The sequence below is a fragment of the Lutjanus erythropterus genome, chromosome 8 (assembly GCF_056507025.1).
Source record: "Lutjanus erythropterus isolate fLutEry1 chromosome 8, fLutEry1.hap2, whole genome shotgun sequence".
Taxonomy (NCBI): domain Eukaryota; kingdom Metazoa; phylum Chordata; class Actinopteri; order Lutjaniformes; family Lutjanidae; genus Lutjanus; species Lutjanus erythropterus.
The window spans coordinates 18,254,962-18,278,692 of NC_139324.1; the positions used below are offsets into that span (position 1 = coordinate 18,254,962).

General features: G+C 38.7%; 1 protein-coding gene across 1 annotated transcript in view; it reads right to left on the bottom strand.

Moving 5' to 3' along the window:
- pdia5 (protein disulfide isomerase family A, member 5) overlaps nt 1-23,731 on the bottom strand; it is an 80,604-nt gene that overhangs the window by 42,555 nt on the left and 14,318 nt on the right. Inside the window, exons 2-9 of the mRNA XM_084724797.1 lie at nt 21,431-21,557; nt 16,987-17,074; nt 9,857-9,940; nt 9,669-9,714; nt 7,820-7,912; nt 5,504-5,564; nt 3,914-3,981; nt 877-968 (exon numbers count right to left, since the gene is read on the bottom strand). Of these exons, the coding sequence (XP_084580923.1) occupies nt 877-968; nt 3,914-3,981; nt 5,504-5,564; nt 7,820-7,912; nt 9,669-9,714; nt 9,857-9,940; nt 16,987-17,074; nt 21,431-21,557 (659 nt within the window). The remainder of the gene's footprint in view (nt 1-876; nt 969-3,913; nt 3,982-5,503; nt 5,565-7,819; nt 7,913-9,668; nt 9,715-9,856; nt 9,941-16,986; nt 17,075-21,430; nt 21,558-23,731) is intronic.

The window sequence follows — 23,731 nt, forward strand, 5'->3', positions numbered from 1 at the left end:
AGAGATGGTGGTTGTTGAACAGTGGAAACACGAGCCAAAAAGACTGGTGAGTTTAATTTTTGTTTCTGTTGGGTGTGAATGAAGATGATGATGAAGATGTTAAAACTGCAGTTATCAAAGGGACTAGTAAGTTTGGTGAGAGCAAAAAACAGCTGTTTCTGGTAAAAAAAATGCATCTTACTCTTTAAACAAAGGTATATCTCTGTCATGATCCTTTACATAATGCTGTCAGTCACTTAGAATAATAATCTGAGCCTGTCAGTGGCAAAAACAAGCCCTTTTAGCAGACATACTTCCATGGTACAAGGTTCCACTGAGGGATTACATTGCAGCTCAGTTTTGCTTCTGATGGCTACATCAATACTGGACCAATTTCAAAAACTGTTGTTCCTATTATCAAATTTAAAAATTAAAAAAAAATGAAAAAGACACAAACATCCATAAAATATCAGGTCTTACAATATCTCTATTCTTTACCAAAAATAAAAAAATCAGCATTTTATCCAAGCAGAACTCTGGTTTACAGTACATCATAGCCAACCACACAGCAGCACCTGTGTCCTACTTGCTCCCTGCCAGTGACACCCAGCTGCACCTAACAGTTTTGACCCCACCCCTCCAGTGAGTTTACTTTTTTCAAAGGGAAAACCAGAATATCCCAAACCTTGTCAGAAACTTTCTCCTTCACACCTGGCAGAAGTAAGTTCTAAACCTCAAGGGCCACCATTGCAAGTTGTGAGTCTGTCGCCATCATGTCTCTTGGTGCTTAAGAGGTCTGGACTGGACTTTCTGTTTGAAGTAGCCCTACTCTGATGTTCTGAGCCTTGGAAGTGAGGGCTGAGCCTAAAGTGAGACGGATGAGAGGACTCGACTCACTCAAAGTAGCAGAAGGTTGGATAGCCTTTGACGTTGTACTCCTGCTTGAGGCCATCAAACTCAGCCGGGTGCACATTCATTCCTGCCAGTACCTTAAGAAAAAAAACACACACACAAAATTAAGGGAAAATGAGGTGTGAGTTTTTATGGAGCTGAAGAAAAGTGAAGGCAGGGAGACAAGAAAGAGAGAGGACATGAAACATCAAAACAGAGGGCTCCAAAATTAAAAGATGGATTACTCCAAGAATGAAAAGAGACTGCACTGTGACACCACATGAGGATAATGAATGTTGATGAGCATGCTGCAATCAAACGCTCACTTTATGTAATCAACTTTTTATTGACATTTTAATTTAAATCACAGGCAGAACAGAACATGAGAAATTTACACGAAGAAACCCCTGACTATAGATGTGATTTACACAAAGAAAACCTACACAAGAAGAACACTTTTAATATTTGAAAAGCAAGCACGTTTATCCAAGAAAAGAGACAATGTTGCCATTTTAGATTTTGCAAACTTCTAGAAAAAACAAAACAAAAGGTTTTCCTGGTGATAGTGCCTGAAGAACAACTACAGAATGTTGACACAAAATACAAAACATCCACTTTACAGTGGCATTTTTAGAAAGGCTAATGCTAAACTCTACATTGTCATACTCAAATTTTATCATACAACCTGCACTCTGGCAGCTTCATCTGTGCTTCGAATGTTATGTCGAATATAAATGCTCTGCTCAATACACTTTAAATGTCAGCAGGAAAAATGTGTTAAAATGAGCATGTGAGCCTGAATGCCAAAGGCTAGTTAATATGATGACATTCAGTACTTAAATTGTCAAATGTTTGGGTGTTATGCTAATTTAAACATGTTAAAATGCTAAGACGTAGTTAATGTTCAGTACATAATGTTTAGGTATGGTGTTACCTGTTTCTTGGTTTGTGAACATGCTGACATTTGTTTACCAATGTGTGCAGTCAGTCAGCATATTAAAATGTGAATGTTTAGCATATTACCAGGTGTTGATTTATGCATCAGCATGTTTGTGGTGGACACAACTGTTAGCTTTAATTTAAAGAGTTTAGCCATTAGTTTTGGAGGTATGTAAGGTTTTGAGCAAGTGGAACTTTTGATATACTAGTTGAAATTTTCACTTTGAGACACATTGGACTGTAAGCATTTTTAGTATTATTCAGTCTTTTATATGTCAAAAAGTGATTTTATGCAAAAGGGAGGAAACATTTCTGCATGATGCATTTGCTTTACTGTCCTGTGATATGAAAGAAGATTGTGTTTTTCAACGGGATGTAGTGTTCCAGTCCTAAAATTATAGTGTGTAAGAGTCAGCCCCAAATTCAGTTATACCTAGCAAAAATCCAGTGCCTAGAAGACAACATGTAAGTAAATAAATCGCGAATGAGTGAAAATACTCTTTGAATACAGACATAAATCTATTTTTGATATAAAATCAAACCGCTTCAACTTTCCAGGTTCCCCTTGAGGAAAGACTGTACAACACACTGTTCGTAACAAAAATAGCTTGAAGAATGTCCATGAATCATGGCAGGCTCTCTGTGCTTTCTGCACCTATTCAAGTTGGCAGTGTTATTCAATAATCACTGTTATGTAGTACATATCAAAAATGGTATTTGGAGATAATACTGAATAATACAGACATGATACAATCAAAATAACTCCCACATTAATCTGAGAGTTGTATTTAGCTACTTCAGCTTAACAAGATGCAACACTTCAAACACCCTTCCTGTGTCCATGACACAGAGACAAGAAATGTGTTGTACAACCTGGCTGACCACCAATTCAGAATTCAAACCACTTATCAACAGCACAATTTAGTCTCTTGCAATAACAGACACACAAAAATCTATCAACCTCACGCACACATACACACAAACCTGTCTATGTTCTATACAGGCAGCTTGTATGCACACTGTTAATTTCCAGTTAAGAGGCTTAATTTTTCACTACTCATAAGCCTGATAATCAAACAAACATGCAGTTAATTATCTTTTCATTCATTTCCTGCTTTGTGTGAGGCAAACACGCTGCAGTACTCTTCTTCACTGTCTCCGGAGGCAACTAGCCTCTCTGTACTCATTCTAGGTCGACGTTTTCCCTAAGATCCTTCTTCCTCTGGCACTTGAGAAGAAGCATTTATGAACACAAAGCATTTGTTTCCCTAGCTGATCACACAGGCCTCTGGTTGCTTTTGTGCATGCATCTCTCCAATGCAGTTGAAAAACATTTCAACAACTGGGAACAGAGCACTCCCTCCCAAGTTTGCTTACTATTGTAACACTGCCTGTCTGCAAACAGACAACACAGGTCTTTAGGGGACCCATGAGACCAGGGAAGAGAAGAAAATGGGATGAAAACAGAGGGGAGAGGAAAAGTTAGGAAGTAAACACAAAGACTGGGGCAGGCTAAACTGACATTTAATCTATACAGAAGTTGTAAACTTCAGCTCGAAGGACATTAGCCCTTAATTGTGGCTGCAGGTGCCAGCTAAAAACCAAGTAAGAAAATCATTTAATACACTCCCTGATTGTATACCTGTACAATAATATAAAGCACCAAAACCATTAAAAACTGATTTCTAGACAGGATTGGTAGGCTTTTGAATGACTACTGTAATTGGTTGGGTGGGTCGATGCAAACCAAAACACAGATGAAGTATAAATCAAGTCCAGCAGAGAGGGGATCAGGACTTCTGAATTGCCTTTAAAGGCCATCTGGGTTATTATCCTGCTGAATCAAAATCTATGGCGCAGAACTTGCTGAGGTATTGTACTTGTGAGAAGTTTTGCAGGAAATACAGCTATGGAAAGCTTTCATTTAGGCCAGAGTGACAGACTGCACTTTTGCAGATTGCCAAGCTAACCATCCAGACATTCGCTGCTGACACATCTCATCTAATCTGCAAACATCAGAGAAGGACGGCTGCAGATCAGAGGCTGCTAACGCAATAAGACAGTGGACCAAGTGTGCAGGGGAGAGGGGATTTAGCAGACTTACATATTTCCCCTTGGTCTCTGTGGCTGCTTGCTGGAAGATGGGCTGCATTCTCTTACAAACGCCGCACCCTGCAACCAAAATACAACATGGAACAACAGAAGTTATTACAGAGGACTCAATAGGAACCATCGGTCTGACAGCGTCAATACAACTGTCAAAAGATTTCCCATTGTCTGCCAAGGGAATGTTTTTTTCGTCAATAGCAGCTGGCAGTGTGCTATCTGCTGTGAAAGATATAATGGACTGAAAACACTGACCATAATAACTGAGCACAACATATGGAAAAGCTCACGTATTGTATTTACTATTGAGAAGCAACAGGGAGACAAGACAGATGACTGCTTACTGAGTTACCACAATTAAAATGGTGTTCAAGTGATCAGCAGGTTAATCATTTAGCCAATTTACAGAATTGTATTGTTAAAGCCTTCTATTGAGGGAAATGCAGTACACTCACTGTCTCCAGTTCTTAAAGGAACAGTATACCCCAAAATCAAAACTATGTATTTTTCCTCTTATCTGTAGTGCCATTATACATCTAGATTGTTTTGATGTGAGACTGACCTTCTCTCAAATATAATTGGACTAGTGTTGTCAAAAATATCAATAAATATCAATACTTAATATCTGAAATGCTTTCAATGCTCATTTTTCACAGTATCGACATTCTGGTACCACCTGTAGTGTTGTTTTCTCTTTTCTTCGATAGTGATGTTGACACAAACCAGTGCACTGCCAACATCATCACATTTGCTATCAAGTTATAGCCTTGTTATAATTATCTTTTAAATAAAATCTTTTTTGTTATTTTCATGTTATGGAAAACAGTATCAAATATCAATATTTTTCAAGGCATTGTATTGAAATGAGAAATTCCAGTATTGCAAGAACACTAAATGGGATTAAATGGCACTCGGCTCGTAAATCCACAGACCTTGTTGTGAGCAGTTTCATGTAGGAACTATTCTCCTTTGAGTAAGAAAGTGGTTCCAGGAGATTCTACCAAAGAAAAAAAGCAGTTTCTATGCCAGATTGCTCAAAACAAGGTCTGTAGATTATCCTGAGTAAGAGGAAAAACTGTGTTTTTGATTTTGTAGTGAACTTTTCCTTTTTACAGTGTAGTTTTATACTACTGCAAATTGAATAAATCTGTCTGGACTGCCAGGTGAACAAAAGAAGCCATTAGAAATGTCATCCAATTTTAACATTTTTGGGATATTTTACAGACCAAACAATTAATTGAAAAAATAATTGTTTGAGTGATCATTCATGAAAAGTTTTCACCCTATTCTTCATTATGCGCCAGGTTTGATGAATATAGAAAAAGTCATCACAGTATTGATTTTTACAGTATAATATTGCCAGGCATGCCCCACTTTATTGATTAAGTCCAGTGACTGTATTATCTCTCTCCAAATGACGCATCTTATGTAGTACATTTTTCATGACTTCTGGACAATAATAGCTGCTGTCAGCTTCCCTGGGCACACTGTCCTCCGATCACAATATGTTCAAGCAGTCCAGCAAGAAGAGCACCATTTGTCCTAGTTACCATGAGCTACTGAATGCTGTGATAATGAAAAGACTCACAGGGAGCATAGAACATCAGGAGAACAGGCCTCTCCTCTCTCTTCAGCAGCTTCCTGAAGTCCTTAAAAAGAATGAGAAAGACGGGAGAGGCAAGAAGATGATTAAGAAGCTTTATTATGTATAAACAAAAGATATATACAGCATATAAAATAGCTGGAAGTGTAAATGCTAAATTTGTCTAAGAAAAGCATCACTAATGTTGACTAAAGCTTAAAGTCAGCAGTCACATACAACATCTTGATTCCTCCGACAGCTTGCTCCAGGGCAGAGTTCCCAAAGCATCTCTCTGTTTAGCATACAGAGCTTTAAAATAACTAAGCACGCCATCAACTTTGCTTTTTCAGCAGTTTATTAGGCTGTGTATATTAACACAGAGTCATCACATCAGCAAAGAAAGACAAAAAAAGGACTTTTTTTCTTAGGACGCCAGCAAACCAGCCCCCCTGCTAGTGTCTTCTCCTTATCATCACCTTCATCAACTCAGCTACTGTGCTAAAAAAAAAAAACATATTCAGCACAATCTTTTGTTGACACCTTCAACAAGCCTCCAGGCATGAGTGGATAAGCAGGTGAAAACCGACAGGACTCCTGTTCATTAAATCAAAGGCCTTTCAAAACGCAGTATATATCTAGTGTCTTAGGTTTCCAGGTCGTGGGTGGATATGTGTTAGTAGACAGGGCTGCATGCGTAAACTCCAAGAACTACACTGGGCAGCTCTTTGATGATAAAGCCCTGATATGTCACTTTTATGTGTGGAGTTCAGTGTTGCAGAGTGTGGATATGCTGCTGCTGTGCTAACTTCAAAAGGGGATCAAACCCTATAAAGACGGGAAAGGAGGGGAGGCCCTGCATCACATTAACTACTTTCTCACTGTCTTATGACAGTAACTGTGTCAGCATTAAAGGGATAGTAGATTTTTTTGAAGTGGGGTTGCATGAGTTACTTATCAATACTTGGGGTATCACCTACAGTAGATGGTGGTTGACACAATACACAAGTGTATGCTACAGTTGGAATATTTCATTGGCAGTGTCATCATCTACTCACCCTCCTGCCAATTGAAGGTCAGGTTCATTTTGTTGGTCCACAAAACACTGCAGGAGTTTCACAGGAGAACAGCGTTGCAGAATGTTCCAAACAATGGAAGTGAATGGTGACCAGTTTTCAAATGGAAAAAAACAACAGCCCCAGAAAACATAAAATGCCTCCATACCACTCATCTGGCATAATCCAAGTTTCCTAAAGCCCTGACATGTCATTTGCATACCGTCACACCACACACACACACATCCAGTTCAAACAGTGTGCATGTGAACGTGGCTCCAAGCTAAGGATCTACAGTGAAGATTCAGGTTAAAAACATGGTGTAAAATAACATTTTTTTTAGTCATCTAGGCATGTTAGGGCTGTTCGCGAGATTCTGCAACAGTATTTCTTGTAAAATTCCAGCAGTATTTTGTGGACTAAAAAACTAAACCCAACCTTTCATTGGTGTGAAGACCAGTGAATAATGTCAGAATTTTCGCTTTTGGGTGTACTATCCCTTTAATTTCACAACGCAGAGCATCTTAGTTGCCAGTCTTCCGCTGAAACAACCTGTTAAAGCAACCAATGAGATAACAGCTGTATGTGATGACACAGGCAGAAGAGACCACAGGCAGCAGAGGGAGAAACTGATGGTGGAGTCTTGAAAGGAACCCCAGACCTGCGGAAGATCTCATGAGGGATCATTTTAACATTTGTGCAACATCACAATGAAAGAACAACATACACAAATCTCATGAGAGTTTCACAAATCAAGGGTTCCCTTCCAAACAGGACCGAAGAAAAGTGGATCCCCAAACTATATAACAAAACATTAAAGACAGATTACAATCTTGCTAGTAAATGTATTGCCTGGTGAAATGTGATTGTGATTCATCAGAAAAGATCAGAAAAGTCTGTCTAACAGCAAGGTAAAACAACAGTAAAAAGAAAAGCGTACACTTAAAATAATATTGATTTTTTTTTTAGCTGGACCCTTTTTTAGGTGGCTAAAACATATTCTGCTACTGATCTCGTCCAAAGCAGTACATTACTTAGCTTCTGTGCTGGTACTCTTCTGGTTCTCCAAACTGGGTGTATGTTGACCTACACCTACAGTAATACAGTGACTTGTACTTGATACCTGATACTTGATAAGTACCTCATACAACCCCACTTCAAATAATCGGAACTCTCCCTTTAATGTTCTGGATGTCTTCAATTAACAGTGCAACAAAAGCTTCTTTAGAATTTATCCAAAGCTTGAAAAGTTCTTTAGGTCACTACTTACTTTTTCTGTCTCTATGTGGACAACGTCTTTTGCCTCAGGATTCTCCTCCCACAGTGGGGGCCCTGATGGGTCTTTTAAAAATGCTACCATGGACTGAATGGAGAAAAAAACAGAAAAGAATGCTGAATCAGGAAGAGTCTGAACAAAGGCAACACTTGGATCATGAAATAACTTGTCAACACTGGCACACAAATTATCCTGTAAACAACTGAGTGACTGGTATTGATTAACTTGAGCATTGCAGAAGTCACACCTAAATTTAGTGCAGGCAGCACTGTAGGCTGTGCCAGGTGGAAGCTCATATAAACCAACGTGTTCATGCATCCAAGAGGTGTAAAAGCTATTTCAATACCTTTAAGTGTCTGGTAATGGGCTTGGTAAAGCTCGCTGTAAATATAATGAACCATATGCCTGCAGAGGCAACAGCAGGAAATATTTCATTCAGTAGCGCTATAACAATGACACTGTAGACACGGGCAGAATATTTAATGATTACGATGTTATTATCAGGATTGCTTGGTAATGGTTTAAACTGAGACTTTTGGTGTTTTATTGTTTCAGAGGCCTTTCCATCTGTCAGGGAAAGAAATATGGAAAAAAAAAACACTAGCAAACAAAATCATAAAATTCAAAACAAAGCAGCAATAATTCCCAGATTTCCTTATGATGAGATTTGTCATTAACTCAGAAACCAACAGAGGAAGTCAGTACATATTTTAGAGAATCTTAATTAAGACTGAATAGTTTGTTTTTTATATCTAAAGCACAGTTTGACTTTCAACACTCACTGTCACTTGTGGTGAAAGAGGGGAAAGTAGGAATTGGTGACCATCGATTTTTTAGACTTAAAGCTACTACAAGGAACTTTCATATTTTGATGATTCTGGGGGCCCCTATGGACATAAAGTCAAAAATAAAATTCTCTTAACAAAAATCTCCTTCTTTTTAACAGTCTGACAATGGTTTTGTCTTTGGCCACGAGATAAAAGTCAAATATTCCCTCTCATTCAGCTGTTTCCTGTCTCTACCAACTCCTGATGGAAATATCTAGCTCTTTAGATGCTAAATGCTTGACTGTGTTCAACAGCTAGTTGCTAGCTATGTTTGTCTGCCATTTGGTGCAGTTTTAAAAGTATAAAAACAGCCACCTCATATGGATGAAAATGAGGCTTTGAGAGTGAGAGTGAACCAAAACAGGAGAGATGTGAGCCAGACTTCTAAAAGACGAGCTGGAACTTGCTGTATAGCTCCGTAGAACCGAGGGGAGCTGTAGATTCAGATTCATCACTGTGAGCGACCACCTTTCATATTGTCATGCTGTTTTAACATGGGTGTAATAAAAATATTGATTATAGCCAGTGTAATCAATATCCTGCTAAATGTGACCAATATTATTATTTTCCATAGAAAACCAGGCAAAGGTCTTTAGAAATAATCTTCTCTTTAATGGACTGGTTTAAAAAAGGAACCAGAGAGAATCTTAACATCAAGCAACCCCCAGCACTGTATGTGGCGTGTTTCATATAGAAGAAACAAAAGATGATTTTGGTTGGTTAATAAAAAACTTACATAGATTGACAATATAGGCCACAAAACTCATTTATAAAATTTTGCTACATTTTTTTTAATAATTACAATCCCAATATTAGTCAGAGAAATCACAGTTACATATTTTCACTAAATTACCTCTACACAGTCATAATAAAACAGAGGTAAGTTGCTTTTAACGTACTAAATGAGTACATTTAACGAACATATAAACACTGGGCTCTGCAGGAAAGTATAATATGGTGCTGCATTTGAGCTGAAAGCTCATGTAACAAATGCAGAATTTCAGCTGTGCACTCACCTTGAAGGTAGCAGGCCTGTTGTACTCCGTGTGGAATGTCCCATCTCTGCAAGACACACGGAGCACAGTGCTCTCAACACCAGGAGTAAACGGTGAACAACATGCTTCTTAAGCTGCAAACACAGTAGTACTTCCCGGAAACCACTGAGGTGTGGAAAAGTGTCTGACAGCCAGTTTCTGTTACTCACTTGTAATGCAACAGCTCTGCTCCCCCACGTTTGGAGCTTGGGTCCACCTTCACTTTCTTACAGAGTTTACGGCCCTCTGAATCTCTGAAAGAGATGGAGAAAAAGAGATTAAAAGACAAAAATAAGGGTCACATTATGGAGTGATCTAAAACACACATCCCAGAATGCCACAGTTATTAAATTGGACAAAAAATATTAAGTAAATTATTTTGAAAACATTTGTATCCATCACTTTGAAAATAATAGCCCTGCATTTGATTAAAATCTTATGCAACATTTCATACAACGCCGCCCCCCCCCCCCAGAGTCCTTCCTTCATTCCAGCAAAAGAGTTTATTTAAATTCTTCTTGATGAAACTGTTGAGACAGAAGGAGCAAACAGATCTGTTCTAAGCTCATCATCTTTATCGCCATCTTTCACATAAGGCATCATTTTTCTTTTGTCTTAATATAATTATATACATAATTATCCTTCTTGTACTGCCACCATTATTCATTTTTTGTTTGTTAAGTTTGGGAATATACTTCAGCATGTTTTTGGTTAAATCTTCTGTGAATTAGAATCAGGAACGGTGGAAAGACGATGCTACATGAAGACATAACTGCATTAACATTTCATCAGATCAATCTAATCACATGTACACCGTTACAAAACAAGGCTCCCTGCTCCATTTATCAGTTGTTCAAGTGTGCATACACAAACACATACATTTTGCAAAGGAAATGCAATTATGATTATAACCTCTACTGTGGGTATAGCATAGAAATTGTGGAAAAATTAACAATGTATAAAATGTATAGAGGATTATTTATGTAACTGAAAAAGGCGATAGTTGGAAAGGAAATAAATATGCATCTAACCACCTACGCATACTTCACACTTGCTACAGTGAGGCATTATCAGCAGCATGAAACACTCTTCTCTTCTGTAATAAAGCGCAAGAAAAATATGAATTCATTTAGAGGGAGAGATGGCGAGAGATCTTAGCTGAAGAGAAGGCCTGATGCTAACAGATTCAAAGAGGTGGAATTCAATTATGCATCCAAGACCCACGGCGAGCCAAATATAATATGCTCAGTGTAGTTTTGTATTATATAAGGAAGAGTTAATCTGTGTGTGCTGTATTGACAGACAGTATTTCAAGTAATGATTGTGTGCTTCATGCCATATTCTGCTGACTCATGAAGGCAGATGGCACTGGTCGGGACACACCAGGAGCAGATGTGACCTCGACATGTATATGGAGATGACGTGCAGTCATCCGATTGAAAGCCAGTCTGCTGCTTCCAGTTCCTTGAAACACTGTGACAAGTGACAAAGGCAAGGAAATCCCAAATGTGAGAAGTAGACAAGGGAGCCTTATTCAAGTAGACATCCATTCAGACGTGTTTAGACATATATACAAATTAAACAATAATGTGTGTCTGATATGTTTATTTCTACAAAAAAAAGCATAATTTACATATTAAAATCCTTAAAAAAAAAGGTGTCAGCTCTTTCTACCTCATTAAAAATTCCAGAATCTATGAATATGCTAAAAAAAAAGTTTTTCTGCCAGACACAAGATGTCTCCTACTTCACCGTTATGTCAATTCTCAATATATGTGCACTGGCAGCTTCAAGTTTCTACATCACACTTGTGTTGATCAGCTGCAAACTGGGCTTGGATTAATTTCCAAACTAGTTGTGATGTCACAAATCATGCTGCTAGGCACACCCCTTAAAATCTAATTTACAATTAGAACAGAAAAACTTTTTACACTTTTCAATTTATAGTTTTGTTTTTCCTACATACTATAGTTTACAATGCTCACCCTATAACAGACATACATCTAACATTACATATATTTATTGTAAAACAATCTAAAAAAAAACAATCTAAATATTTTTCACAACTGAACAACTGTTCATTAAAAACTATAACCTGCATCATAGCTTTTATTTTGCAGTGTTTTATAAGATTTTTTTCGTGTTAAGAATATCTGTGGATCAGTTTGGAACATCTACACTAATCACAGCCTCAGTTTCTTTGTGCACATACCTGTACCTTTCCTGCCTTATAAACATGGATATGCATCTGTTCACAGACTGCTGTGATTAGATGCATATTGTTTTCATACAAGACAGCTATGAAAATGTGAAAATGTTCACACACACACACACACACACACACACACACACACACACACACACACACACACACACACACACACACACACACACACACACACACACACACACACGCAAACACACACTTATCTCATGCAAAATGTTTTAATAATTAGTTGAAAACTGAACTAAGCTGTATACTGCTGTCATGAAATACCACTAGGTATTGTTGACTGGAGGAATGTGAATAGGTCACACACCTGAGTCAGACCAGCAGGTGTTACTCATTTGGTCTTACATCTACGGTAAAACTGACTAACAGAAAAAAGGCTGCATGCCATTATACGTCTTTACTAAAGTTTCTGTGAATCAACCAGTGAAACGGCAGTACCTTTCAATGACAGAACAAACAAAAGCAGTGAGACGTTACATGACTCACTAGCTAATGTTCAGTACAAAAAGAACAAAGGCTATGAATAGCATTTCAGCAGAGGTCAGTCCACCGGAAGAGCACAACTGCTGTGCATTCATCTCTTGAGTGATATTAGTTGATGCGTCAATGCCAAATCTCTAAAGCTGCAATGAGCAGGAGGTCCATGGCAGTGAAGTAAAAATGTATGAGTGGCAGTAGATTCCAAGAAGAACTAACCAAAACTGCAGCTTCTGAGATTTGAATATTGCACTTGACCAGAATGTCTGATATTATTTTGTGCAGCCCTCATTTATACAGTAAACAGTTGTCAGCAATGAAGTTCACATGCTGTTCTATTCATTGAATGGACAAGAAAATGTTCTCCATTCATGATTATTTGTCTGCTGAAGTAGATTTTAGAATATTTTACTGTTGACCATATGAGCACGAACTAGAGAGCTAGAGTTGCATGATACATTTATTTTTCAGAACTCAGGTCTGAGTTTTGTTGCTCAGACTATTGTTGCTAGCAGTTACAATAACATACTCACCAAGTTAACTGCATAGATTTGGGAATGTGGTGACAACATTAAAAAGAAGACTGACAGAGCAAGAAACACCAGCATTCAGACCATCAGACAGATTTCAACTAATTTCACGTTAGCCAACTTATTTGGGAAAGAAATTAAATTATATAAATAATCAAATTATAACCCACAGTCTGTTGTAAACATCCATCACAGTTTTTTGACCTTCATTTGGGGTGCGCTCAGGTTTGGTCTGACTCTCAAATTTAAACATTTAACACAGCTTTCCTTTCCTTTACAGTGTTGTTCACTTATCCCAGCTAGTTGAGAAAACTGGCAGAACACAACACAATAAATTATGTCCCTATGTGTGTCATGTTTTAGGCACTATCCAGTCACTCCTAATTTTTTGTTGCTGTTCTGTTTTTTCAGAGTTAGCTACCGTTAATGTTTCTGATTCTTCTGCAAGAAACATGTTAGCAGTTTGAGTTGTCTTAACAAACCCATACTTTAGTAGCCGTGCCAAACAGACAGATTCATAGACTGTTTAACCAAAAGCTGAAAAAGCATCAGGAAGTTTGTAGAAATATAAATGTTTCAGAAGGCTTTAAGTATGGGAATAAAGCTTGGTCACCACAGGGAGCCACATACATGGAATATTTGGTGGCCATTTGGTGGATTGTTTAAATCTGTTGGATTGTCCCATGACCAGACCAACAAAAATATCGGCCAAACCTACAAAAATAAGTCTTACGAAACCAGAATTAAAGCACACTTAGCAATGTTTGAAGACAAAACATTTGTACTCTCTTTGTGACCAACAAAAGGGTTTTTAAGACTCAAAAGTGTGTACCCTTTCTTATACTTTTGTGATAGGTTTTTGATGTACCCAACTAAAAACACTTGTATAACAAGGTGGCTAACCAACGTGCACCTTTAAGGTTGAAGAATCACATAAAAAAGTTAGAGCCAAAACTTCATATTAGGCCAAAGTCAACAAAATCCCTTTTGTAAAGGATTAATAATGGATTCATCATGCAAAGAGGATGAAGCCCTGTATGCCATTTAATTATTACTCTAAACCAAAACACAAATCCTAATCCGTGCTGTGCTTGTTTGTGCTCTGCCATTCTCATTCATCCTGACAAGACCATGTTTCTTACCATGTTTCTATCTCTGCGTTCTAAATTCCCAGAAGAATGGGAGCAGGGCAGAACAATCCTGTACTCCCTTCCTGTATGAGATCATCTATCCCTCTGGCGGATCCCTGTTGGCCAACACTCAGGTCCCTGTCATCTGTTCAAAGTGTGTCATTCTGGCCTTGGTGGCCCTCTTCCTTGGCAGTGCTGACCGTTCTCATGCTGTGATATGCGCGCCACTCTCTCTCCCCCTCTGTCCACCATGAGCTCACAGCTGGAGCTTCGATTTGGAACCGGCCCATTTGAGATGGTGGAGAAACATGCCAAATAGCACAATGCTTTGCTACAGAGCCTGGCACCGCATCCATGCGTCCTGCAGTGATGAACCCGGCTCGCTCTAGCTCCCCTGGCAGGAATCTGGTCCAGTATAAATCTCTGCTTAGCGATAGTACACACTCTAGCAGGCTGGAGTTGAAGGAACAAAGAGATGATACCATACTACCCCAGACAAAACGGGTAACTGAGTCAAAAGGTAAATAGTAAAAAAAGACTTTCAACATGGAGAGTCTGTGAAGGAAAACATGGACACCAACAGTTCTGATAATTCCTTCTGATTGTTTTGAGTTTAGCTTTCCTTCCTTTCCATCTGCCTGGTCTTCAATCCCAGATCAGCTTGAGAGACATTGTGAATGCTGCAATGAGCACTAGGTGTCAAAGGGGAGTTACTGCCTTCCTTGCAGTTTCCTGTTTTATGATACAGTCTTTCCTCTCTGGAGAAGAAGACAGTTCGTGCAGCTGATGGGTTGGCAGGTTTAAAAAAATGAAATAAAGTAAGTGGAACTGAACACCAGGAAGGGCAGAAAGAACAACAAGCCAAAGTCAGATCACTGGGGAACAAAGCTAACTGTGCTTAGAGAAAACAATTCTTACTGGAGTCTTGGGAATATACAGCATTTGCTTAATGTAAACACTTCCACCGTGTGGGCTGGAGATAGATGTACCCCTGAGAGACAGATGACACATAAAGTATATTGTTATGCCTTTAAGGGGAAAGTGTGTGTGAAGTATGAATTTAATAAAAAAAAAAATCTAATATTTTTTAAAAATCCACATGACTAGAGCTGCGCCTTGCTTTTATTTTACTGAATATCTGGCATTTTTTAAATCCTTGACTGATTAGTCAATAAAATGTCCAAAAACTGAGAAAAATACCCATTAATGATTTCTCAAAGCTGAGGATAACATCTTCAAACTGCTTGTTTTGTCTAGACAACAGAGCCAAAATCTTGTTTACTTTAAGTCTTTCGAACTGAGAGTCCCTCATTTAAAACAAGGGTTCTCAACTGGAAGTTGGAACCCCCAAGGGGGCTGCAAGATAATTTCTGGGGGTTCCCAGAGGGTTGTAGGAATAAAATAAAATAAAATATTGTGGAAAGCAGCATGGAAAGAGAGCCAGGACGCAGTGGAAGGAAACCTGACAAGACATTAAACATCACAGACAGGCACTCAAAAGTATGAGTGTGGTAGTTTTTATACAGTAATCATCATGCACAGCAACCTGATTACTCTGGGGGTTCTTGACCCAAAAAGGTTGGGAACCACTGATCTGAAAAATAATTTTGGCAATTTTAGATATTTGCAACATGAAACTTTTTTCTTTTTTTTTCTAAAGTTAAATGAGGAAAAATGTATTTCTATTTCTCAAAGCAAGGCATCAGAAGTGCATTGATGTGGTGCTGGTGCCATGGTACTGTATGGCATAGGGTTGGCCGATTGGACAACTATATCAGCTATCGACGATGGGCTGAATCCACCGATTGCTTTTTTTGGCTGAATTTTAGGGCGATATTTTGCTAATGTAATAGTCATCCAGCAGCACAGTACACACCCACTCAGCCGACCATGCGTGAGCTAAGCTGGATGAGAAGTGAGATGTAAGCAGCCTGCAGAGTCAAACTTATTATACTCTTTTCATGCGGTGAAGTGATTTATTTTGACCAAACCAGAGTTGTTGATTGCTGGAAGAGTCGACAGACTCACAAAGTTTTATATGTTTTTCTGTCGAGTTTAAATGAAGTGGGTTTTCTGGGGAGTTAACAAGCCAATTAAGGTTGTCTTAGTTCGGTAAAAGAGAGAAACTTGAATTCAGAAGATGAACAGTTGTATTTCTTTGTTACAAATGGAAAATAAGTGTGAGAACATGTAATTTCTAGAAACTTTGTGAGTTTATTTTGCCTATTGGACATAGTGAATGTATGCAGCATGCGTAACATGGTGAATTCGCCGCTTGCGCACATCTCCCAGCTGAGAAACAAGAGGACGGAGGAGGTGGGAGGGGGGATGATGATATCGCCAATTGCCAATGGATGGGCTGATGATGATTGTGTGGAAAATTTTAACATATTGCCCAACTCTAGTATGGCACTACTCTAAAATGATACCCAGCCCTGGAATCGACTAACTGATTTTCGCACTACAGAAAGTCTGACAAAGAACCACATGAAGCATCATGTAAGAAGGCAGAGAAACAACACACTTTAGCACACATCAATAAGCAGGTTATTTCATGATCATTAATGTACCATTTTAGGATAAAACCTAGTCTACACAGAAAAGAGAGAACTGAAATGGTATATAAGAGATGTAACATTAGACCAAAAGTTCCAGCAGCTCTAATAAATGAGTGGCCTCCTGTCAAACTGTGCTTGTACAATAGGAGCAGCGGAACAAGGCCCCTTACACCCTGGTGGAAAAGCCATAAATTGCGCAGATGGATGGTGGCAGAGACATTCTTGGGAGGACTAAATTGCTCTGCCTTTACAACAGCTGTCAGAAAATTTCTTGGACAAAAGAGGCCGTAATGTTGAAAGAGACAGGGAGTCAATGGATGTGATGGAGGAAAGTCCTACAATGTGTTTCTTAAAAATCTTCCCATTACTTACCCACAGTTGACCCAGGCAATAGTCCCCTGGCCCTTTACTGTCTGGGCCACATCTGATAGCAGTTTCAGGTGGGAGTCCCCTGATGTGGCTGCAGACACAGAGAATAAACTATGGTCAGCCTTTTACCAAAACCGTTCAATAGCTCACGACATCCCAGAGCCTCGAGACACAGAGGACACTGTCATGTCAAACACAGCGGAGAGGAATTGAGTTACAGTGGAGCTCAGTGTCTTACTAAAACACCAAGTGCTAAAGAAAGAGATCACTGAGTTTCGGATGGAGGGGTGATGGAAGAGGGTTTTCTAATACCTTTCACTGGATGGGTTCAGGGAGTGGGTTTAAGTTACATCAGCTTTCAACATCTTACAATAGTGTGACTAAGCAGGGGATGGGAGGATTATATGGTGACACAAAGACCCTGCTGAGGCAGACCAACTTTCCAGCAAAACAGGGGAAGCACAGCAGGTATGTTTTGGCAAACTTTAGTTTGTACCTGGATGCTGCTTACTACCATATTCTGAGCCATGATGAGCATCAAGTGTGAGCTCATTCAAGGACGACATGGAGTTCATGACCGCTGGAGACTTGCACAATCTACCGTGTCAGAGAGAAAATATTGCTGAGCTGTGCAGCTTGCTTTCCGTTAGGAAAAAAGAGAAACTAGTGAGTAATAAACTGTACCAGCTATAACATTACCCACAGTGATATTACTGATTTTCATCAGATATGGCAAGCAAAATAGATTCTTGTGAATAAAGTAAACGAAGTGCAATATTCTAGTCCTTGTGTAACACAATACATCATTTTTATACTTCCCTTGAAACCAAAATGTGGTTTATTCACTGCATAAATAGAAAGGTTCCTCTCAACGCTCGAGGCCAAGGCTATATTTAGATTTAAGGGCACTGCCATAACTCCCCAGGGTCCTGCTTCACACAGGGTTGGTAACAAAAACATCTGGCAGTTCAGTGTCATTTTATTGCCATGTACGAAGCAGGAGTTGAGCAGGTACTGACTGATAAATTTCATAGTATGCTCATTGTTAAAGTTTGATGGGCAACAGGGATGTGACTGATTGTAGAGGGTCAATGGCTGACGATGAGTAAAGAACTGGACAAAATTGTCTTTCAGTGTTAATTCTGTCAATTAAAATTTTGACAAAAAGTATTTGTTGATGTCCTTTTATTTTAGGACTAAATTTTAATTGCAACTGGTGACTTGTCCAGGGTGTACCCCGCCTCTCACCCAATGTCAGCTGGGATAGGGTCCAGCCCCCTGCGACCCTTTGGGAATAAGCGGTTACAGAAAATGGGTGGATTGAATTTTAATTGCGATGTAAATAAAAAATAATAATAATGACAACATAAATTACGACAAAATCTCTGGCTCTTTTCGGTCAGACAACCTACAACCTACAACCTATATTAGATCACAGTAATCAGCCATCCCAAATCACAATCTAAATGCCAAGGTAAAGAACAGTTATGCAAGTTGACTGATCCGATAACATGTAGACTCAGGGCATGTTGCCTTGCTCCGTTAACACTCAAGACCGACCAGTGTGGGCCTTACATGATACATATTTACAATACTAAAAAGTATGTTTTGTCAGTTAATTAATATGATCAGTGTCTGATAACCAATAATGATACATCAATAATGACAGAGGCATTTATTTTTATGTGATATGAAAAATGTGTTTAGTCATTTAGTCAGCTTAGATGTCTAAACACAGCAATACTTAATTCTCATTCAACCTTTTATAGCCAGAAGAAATATCCTTCAACCATTACAGCATCATCAAACTGCCTGAGAAAATTCTGACTAAAACAATAACTAAAATTATGACCAAAACATTGACTAAAGCTCATTTTAAAATTCTTGTCAAACTTAACACTGCTCTCTTTACTCCAAAGGGGGAATGAATGTGATGTGGCTTGTAGTGGTGAGATAATTGGTTAGTGAAGAGGACACTAAACCAGCACAGAAGAAAATCTGTATGAGAGGGGGGACCTTTGGTGCCTTTAAAGAAGTAAAGTGTGTGACGTTGCAGCCAGTGATCAATCAGACCCACCGCTGGATATGTGGAAGCCTTATCCAATGCCCTTACAGAGGCTAATATGAGCCATGAATTATGAAACAAATAAATCTATGACTGCGGGGCTGTAAGTCCTCTGCTGCTTATTGAGGGGTAGGAGGGTATTCTGAATGAAAAAATGACTAATACCAAGCAGCTCCTTCTATTAGCCTGCAGTGTGCATTCCTCTCCTTCTCAGAAATATGCTAATGAAAACAGAATTAAAATCTACTGGGATGCATTAGGGGTTCCCTAATGGTTGGAAGAAAACACTGCTTTATAACTCTCTTTGACCGCATAAAGTGTTTTATTTTCTATTTAACTACTACTCCCTAATTCTATAAGTATTTCCAAGTTCATTATTGAGATAGACTACTACAGGCTAAAGCTGCAAAAAATATTAATTTGAATATATCTTGCGATACTAATTACATCAGATTTGGGAACAAGCCAGAGCACAATTGCACTTTATCACAGGATGTCCATAGGAATTTGGCGTTTTAATGTTTGACAATTACAGAATTTTCAATTATTCAAGCAAAAGTGGTGAAATACCAAAAATATGATTACCTGCACTAATCAATGGCTATTAAGTTCTCTTATTATGTGCAATGGGAATGTGCCCATTGTGTGTGTGAGTGAATGGAGTGTGGACTGGTAGCATGGAGAGGTGCCAATTTACCTTTAAAAACTGCAGAGGTGCCCTTGAGTAAGGCTCCGAACCCTTAACTGCTCGGGACATTGCTTTCTGTAGCAGCCCATCACACTATCACCTCTCCCACCAACTGCATGTCTATGGGTCTGCATGTGTCTGTTTCAAGCATACGTGTGTATAATTAACCATGGAGTGAAAAAACTGAAGTTCCTCCAAGGCGGATGACTAAAGTATATATTTGCCTTCTCCGTCATATGTTATTTTAGAATTGTTGAGCTAACTGTGCCTGTACTGTACTCAACTTATTCACAATTGAATGAAATGCCATTTAAATGTCATCTTACATCTGTAAATTGATATATTTTATATTCCTTGAGCTGGTTTGTTGGAGCAACACATAATGTGTGGAGAGACAATAAAATGTTTCCAGTCTTAAGCATTTTGTGCATCCTGTTGTCACAAGTGATCTATTCTTTGAGAAACCTTAGCTGTTGGAATGCAACTGTGGTGTTATGATGTTATGTAATTATGCACTAGTACAAGTACATAATGACATCAGCACTAAAAACACATCTCACTCCAAAACAATTTTCATCTAAGAACAAAAAAACAAAGAATTTATAATTGAAGGGGAAATTTTTCTTGGTTGACATACTGGCTAAAATATTGTATGACAATGAAATATCTATGATCTGTGAACAGTGACGAGCTGTTTGATAGTCATTTAATTAATACAAGCATTATCCATGAGACATAGCTGTAACTGTCTGACAGGACTGCTGTCTCCGCCTCCTCCCTTGAAAGGAACAATGGATGCTGAACCTGAAATTTATGCTGCTACATATGAGACTATATGTTGTACAAAACATCTGATATCATCCCTTTTAATCAGGTCTATAGTCTAGGGATGCATCATGATTTTCATAAAGCCATTAAATTATAATAAGCACAGATTTGCAACAGCTGCTGTCTAAGTTTAAAAGTGGAACATCAATGTAAAAAGAAGTTCTCTGCCAAGTCCAATGATGCCTGACGCAAGGCTCTATGACAAATGGTTCAAGAGCTATGAAAGGGGATGTGACTAAAGTATGGGGGTGAGGCAAACCATCACCAATGAAAAATGAACCATGTTTAAGCTGGCCCCACACTACAAGAGTTTTGGTCTGTTTACTTCAGATTCAGCCCTCATGGGAAATTTGGTCAGTACCGGATTTGGCCCAGATTATTAAGTAATGTGGGGCCGCGTTAATAATTTTCAAACATGTTTCTTTTTTTGAGTTAAAATCTCAATGATTACATCAGTACAAAAGTGAAAGACAGGTATTGCCAAACAACAGTAAATATTTTACCCCTTGTGACTAACGTTAGGTTAGATGTTGAAACTGGCTTAAAATCTAACCTCTAGTTCTCGCTGAAGAATAGACAACCCACGCTGCTTTCATGAAATCACATGAGACCAACTGACTAAATGACAAACTGAGCTGAATATACAAATTGTATATTTTATGTGACTATCTTCTGTTCTTAAAAAATATATTTTCTTGGCACACTCAGTTCTGATCTTTCCTGCACAAGGACAGTAGAGCATTTGCTACAGTTCTCTGACTGTGATCTGTGAAGGATAGTCCAATAGTTCTCGGTGGATTTGATTGAAATGCCCATCCAACATATATTCTTAAAAATGCCCATTACAAGCGGACATCTTCTCTAACCTGTCTTGGTGTAGAGCACTAGAACGTTGGTTCTTGTCCTGAGCAGCTTCTTGAAGTCTTTGTGGTCGCTGACCTTCTCTATCAGAGGAGAAACTTTCACCGCCTCCAGCACCGGTAGCAGCCACACCTGGTGAAACACACAAAGACAAACACAACAGTTACCAAATCACTTGTGTGATGATGCCAACATATAACAATACAGACCTCAAGTATCGAAAGCTGGTATTGAATGTCTGGTCAGATTCCTATACTTCACATTTGTACACTTTGATCACATAGTTCCAGATTTCATTAAAAATTATTCCACTTTAAGAGTCTATTACTAAGGCAATGTCACCCAAACAAATACAACAGAGCAGACATGCATTTCTCTTGTTTAATAGTTCCCACAGGATGATTCCTATTTTGGTGACCTTTCCCTTATCAGACCATATGTTCCACTTGTACACATGAAATCTAAAATCTAATGCACAGCTGCTAAAGCTCAAATAGTTATAAAATTAAATTATCAGCATGCTGTTTATTCTGCCTGACAAATTCATACTGGTTATAATGAACCTTTAGGGGCCACTGCTAGGATTTGACGTATTAAAAAATTAGTGTGGAAAGCTATGTGGCAAATAGATATATCACTATCAGTTTCATATAAGTGAAATGAGTGTGATGCAGAGAGGCAGAGCTACAATCTTCTAACACTGCAGCAGTCCAAAGCACTTTGAATCAGATGTCAGAGTGGCAGCAAGGGCTGACTGCTCTGGTTGCTTGTCTTATCTCTTTGCTGCAACTCGTAATTGCCATAACCAAAATCAGCAGCTTTAACTTGATATTTACGCTGAACTGGAAAGCTATACCAGAGCTCCAACACTGCACATTAAGTGATGTTTTTCACCAACTATGGCACAAGCGAGACAGGATCTTGCGTCTGATATCAACCTGGACTCAACATGGCTTCAAAGTCAGCAACAGGTGGTTACATATGCATCATTAGTCTGAATCGCTTCTTCCACTTTGCAAACACCAGTCCTTGGGCTAATGGTGTGAAACACTTAATATGAAAAACAAAGCCCATATTGAGAGGCTTACACTTTAATCAAAGACAACTGAGAAAAAAAGCAAGACTGATTACACTCAAGCCATATGAAGTTAATTCCATGCATTCTAATCGTCTCTGTGCCATCACCATTCATTAAAAGCCCTTCCTTTCTGCCTACAGAGAACTAAATTAGACACCAAACATCGTCTGCTCGCTCAGCGGATCTTGCCTGATGACTGGTATCACCTGGAATGAAAACAAGCACCTGTCAGGCCCATTTTCTAATTTTAATTCCCAACTGGATGCTCTTCTGAGGTGAGTCTGATGAGAATCTTAAGCAGAGAATTTAAGTGTCCTGATACCTATATGTACGATATATCTGAGAAGAATTATCAGTCTATCAGAGTATTATTTTTATTTTGTCACTTGAATTCAGTGCATGAGTCCGATTATGTTGATGATGTGACAACAAAATAAACACAAGCTCTGTCAGTATTTGGCGTACGTAGTATGTAAACATCATTTTGAAGGGTGGGCTAATTGGTGGCTAGTGAGGTGACCCCGTCTGCATAGTTGGCCATTCAGTGGAGAACAACGAGCCAGGGGCAAGACTAGGAAGAGATGAAAAGAGATGGCAGACAGTCTTACTTATCTAAGTGAGATAGGAAATGTGATGCTTGATAGCAGGATTAAAATGAAGTAAATCGATCAGGATTCTTACTTAGTCACTCGCTCACTCTCTCTATAAACACTGGAAAGGTCAATTGTAGTAAAAGTCCCACTCCTTTTCATTCCATAATCCAAAGACAGTTGAGCAAGCTCAGTTTCTCACAGAACCTTGGTCAACATGCACCTTGGCTTTACTATGTTTACCTATGATGAAAAGACAACCATTTTTTTAAAATGGTAAAAGATGTTGCAGAGGGACATGTAAAAGCAAAATATACATACTCACTCTCATCTTAGTTATGTTTGCAAAATCACAGCTAATTAGCTAGCTACTTACATCTGAGCGCTAAGGTTAGTAAAATACTTTAGTTAGTATCAGCCCAATGAGAATTGCTCACCTGGTGCATATGTCAAAAAACAATTTCTAGCTTCATGGTTTAATTCCAGGATATGTGGCCCACTGAGTATGCACAGTAGTGTTTCTGCTCCTCACCCTGCTCAGCCCAAAGAGAGATGTAGTTTCTCCCCTTTCAGTGGACTACCATGGGATTTAACTTTGAATAAAATATGAACAGCAGTCAATGGCGAGAGACAAATCC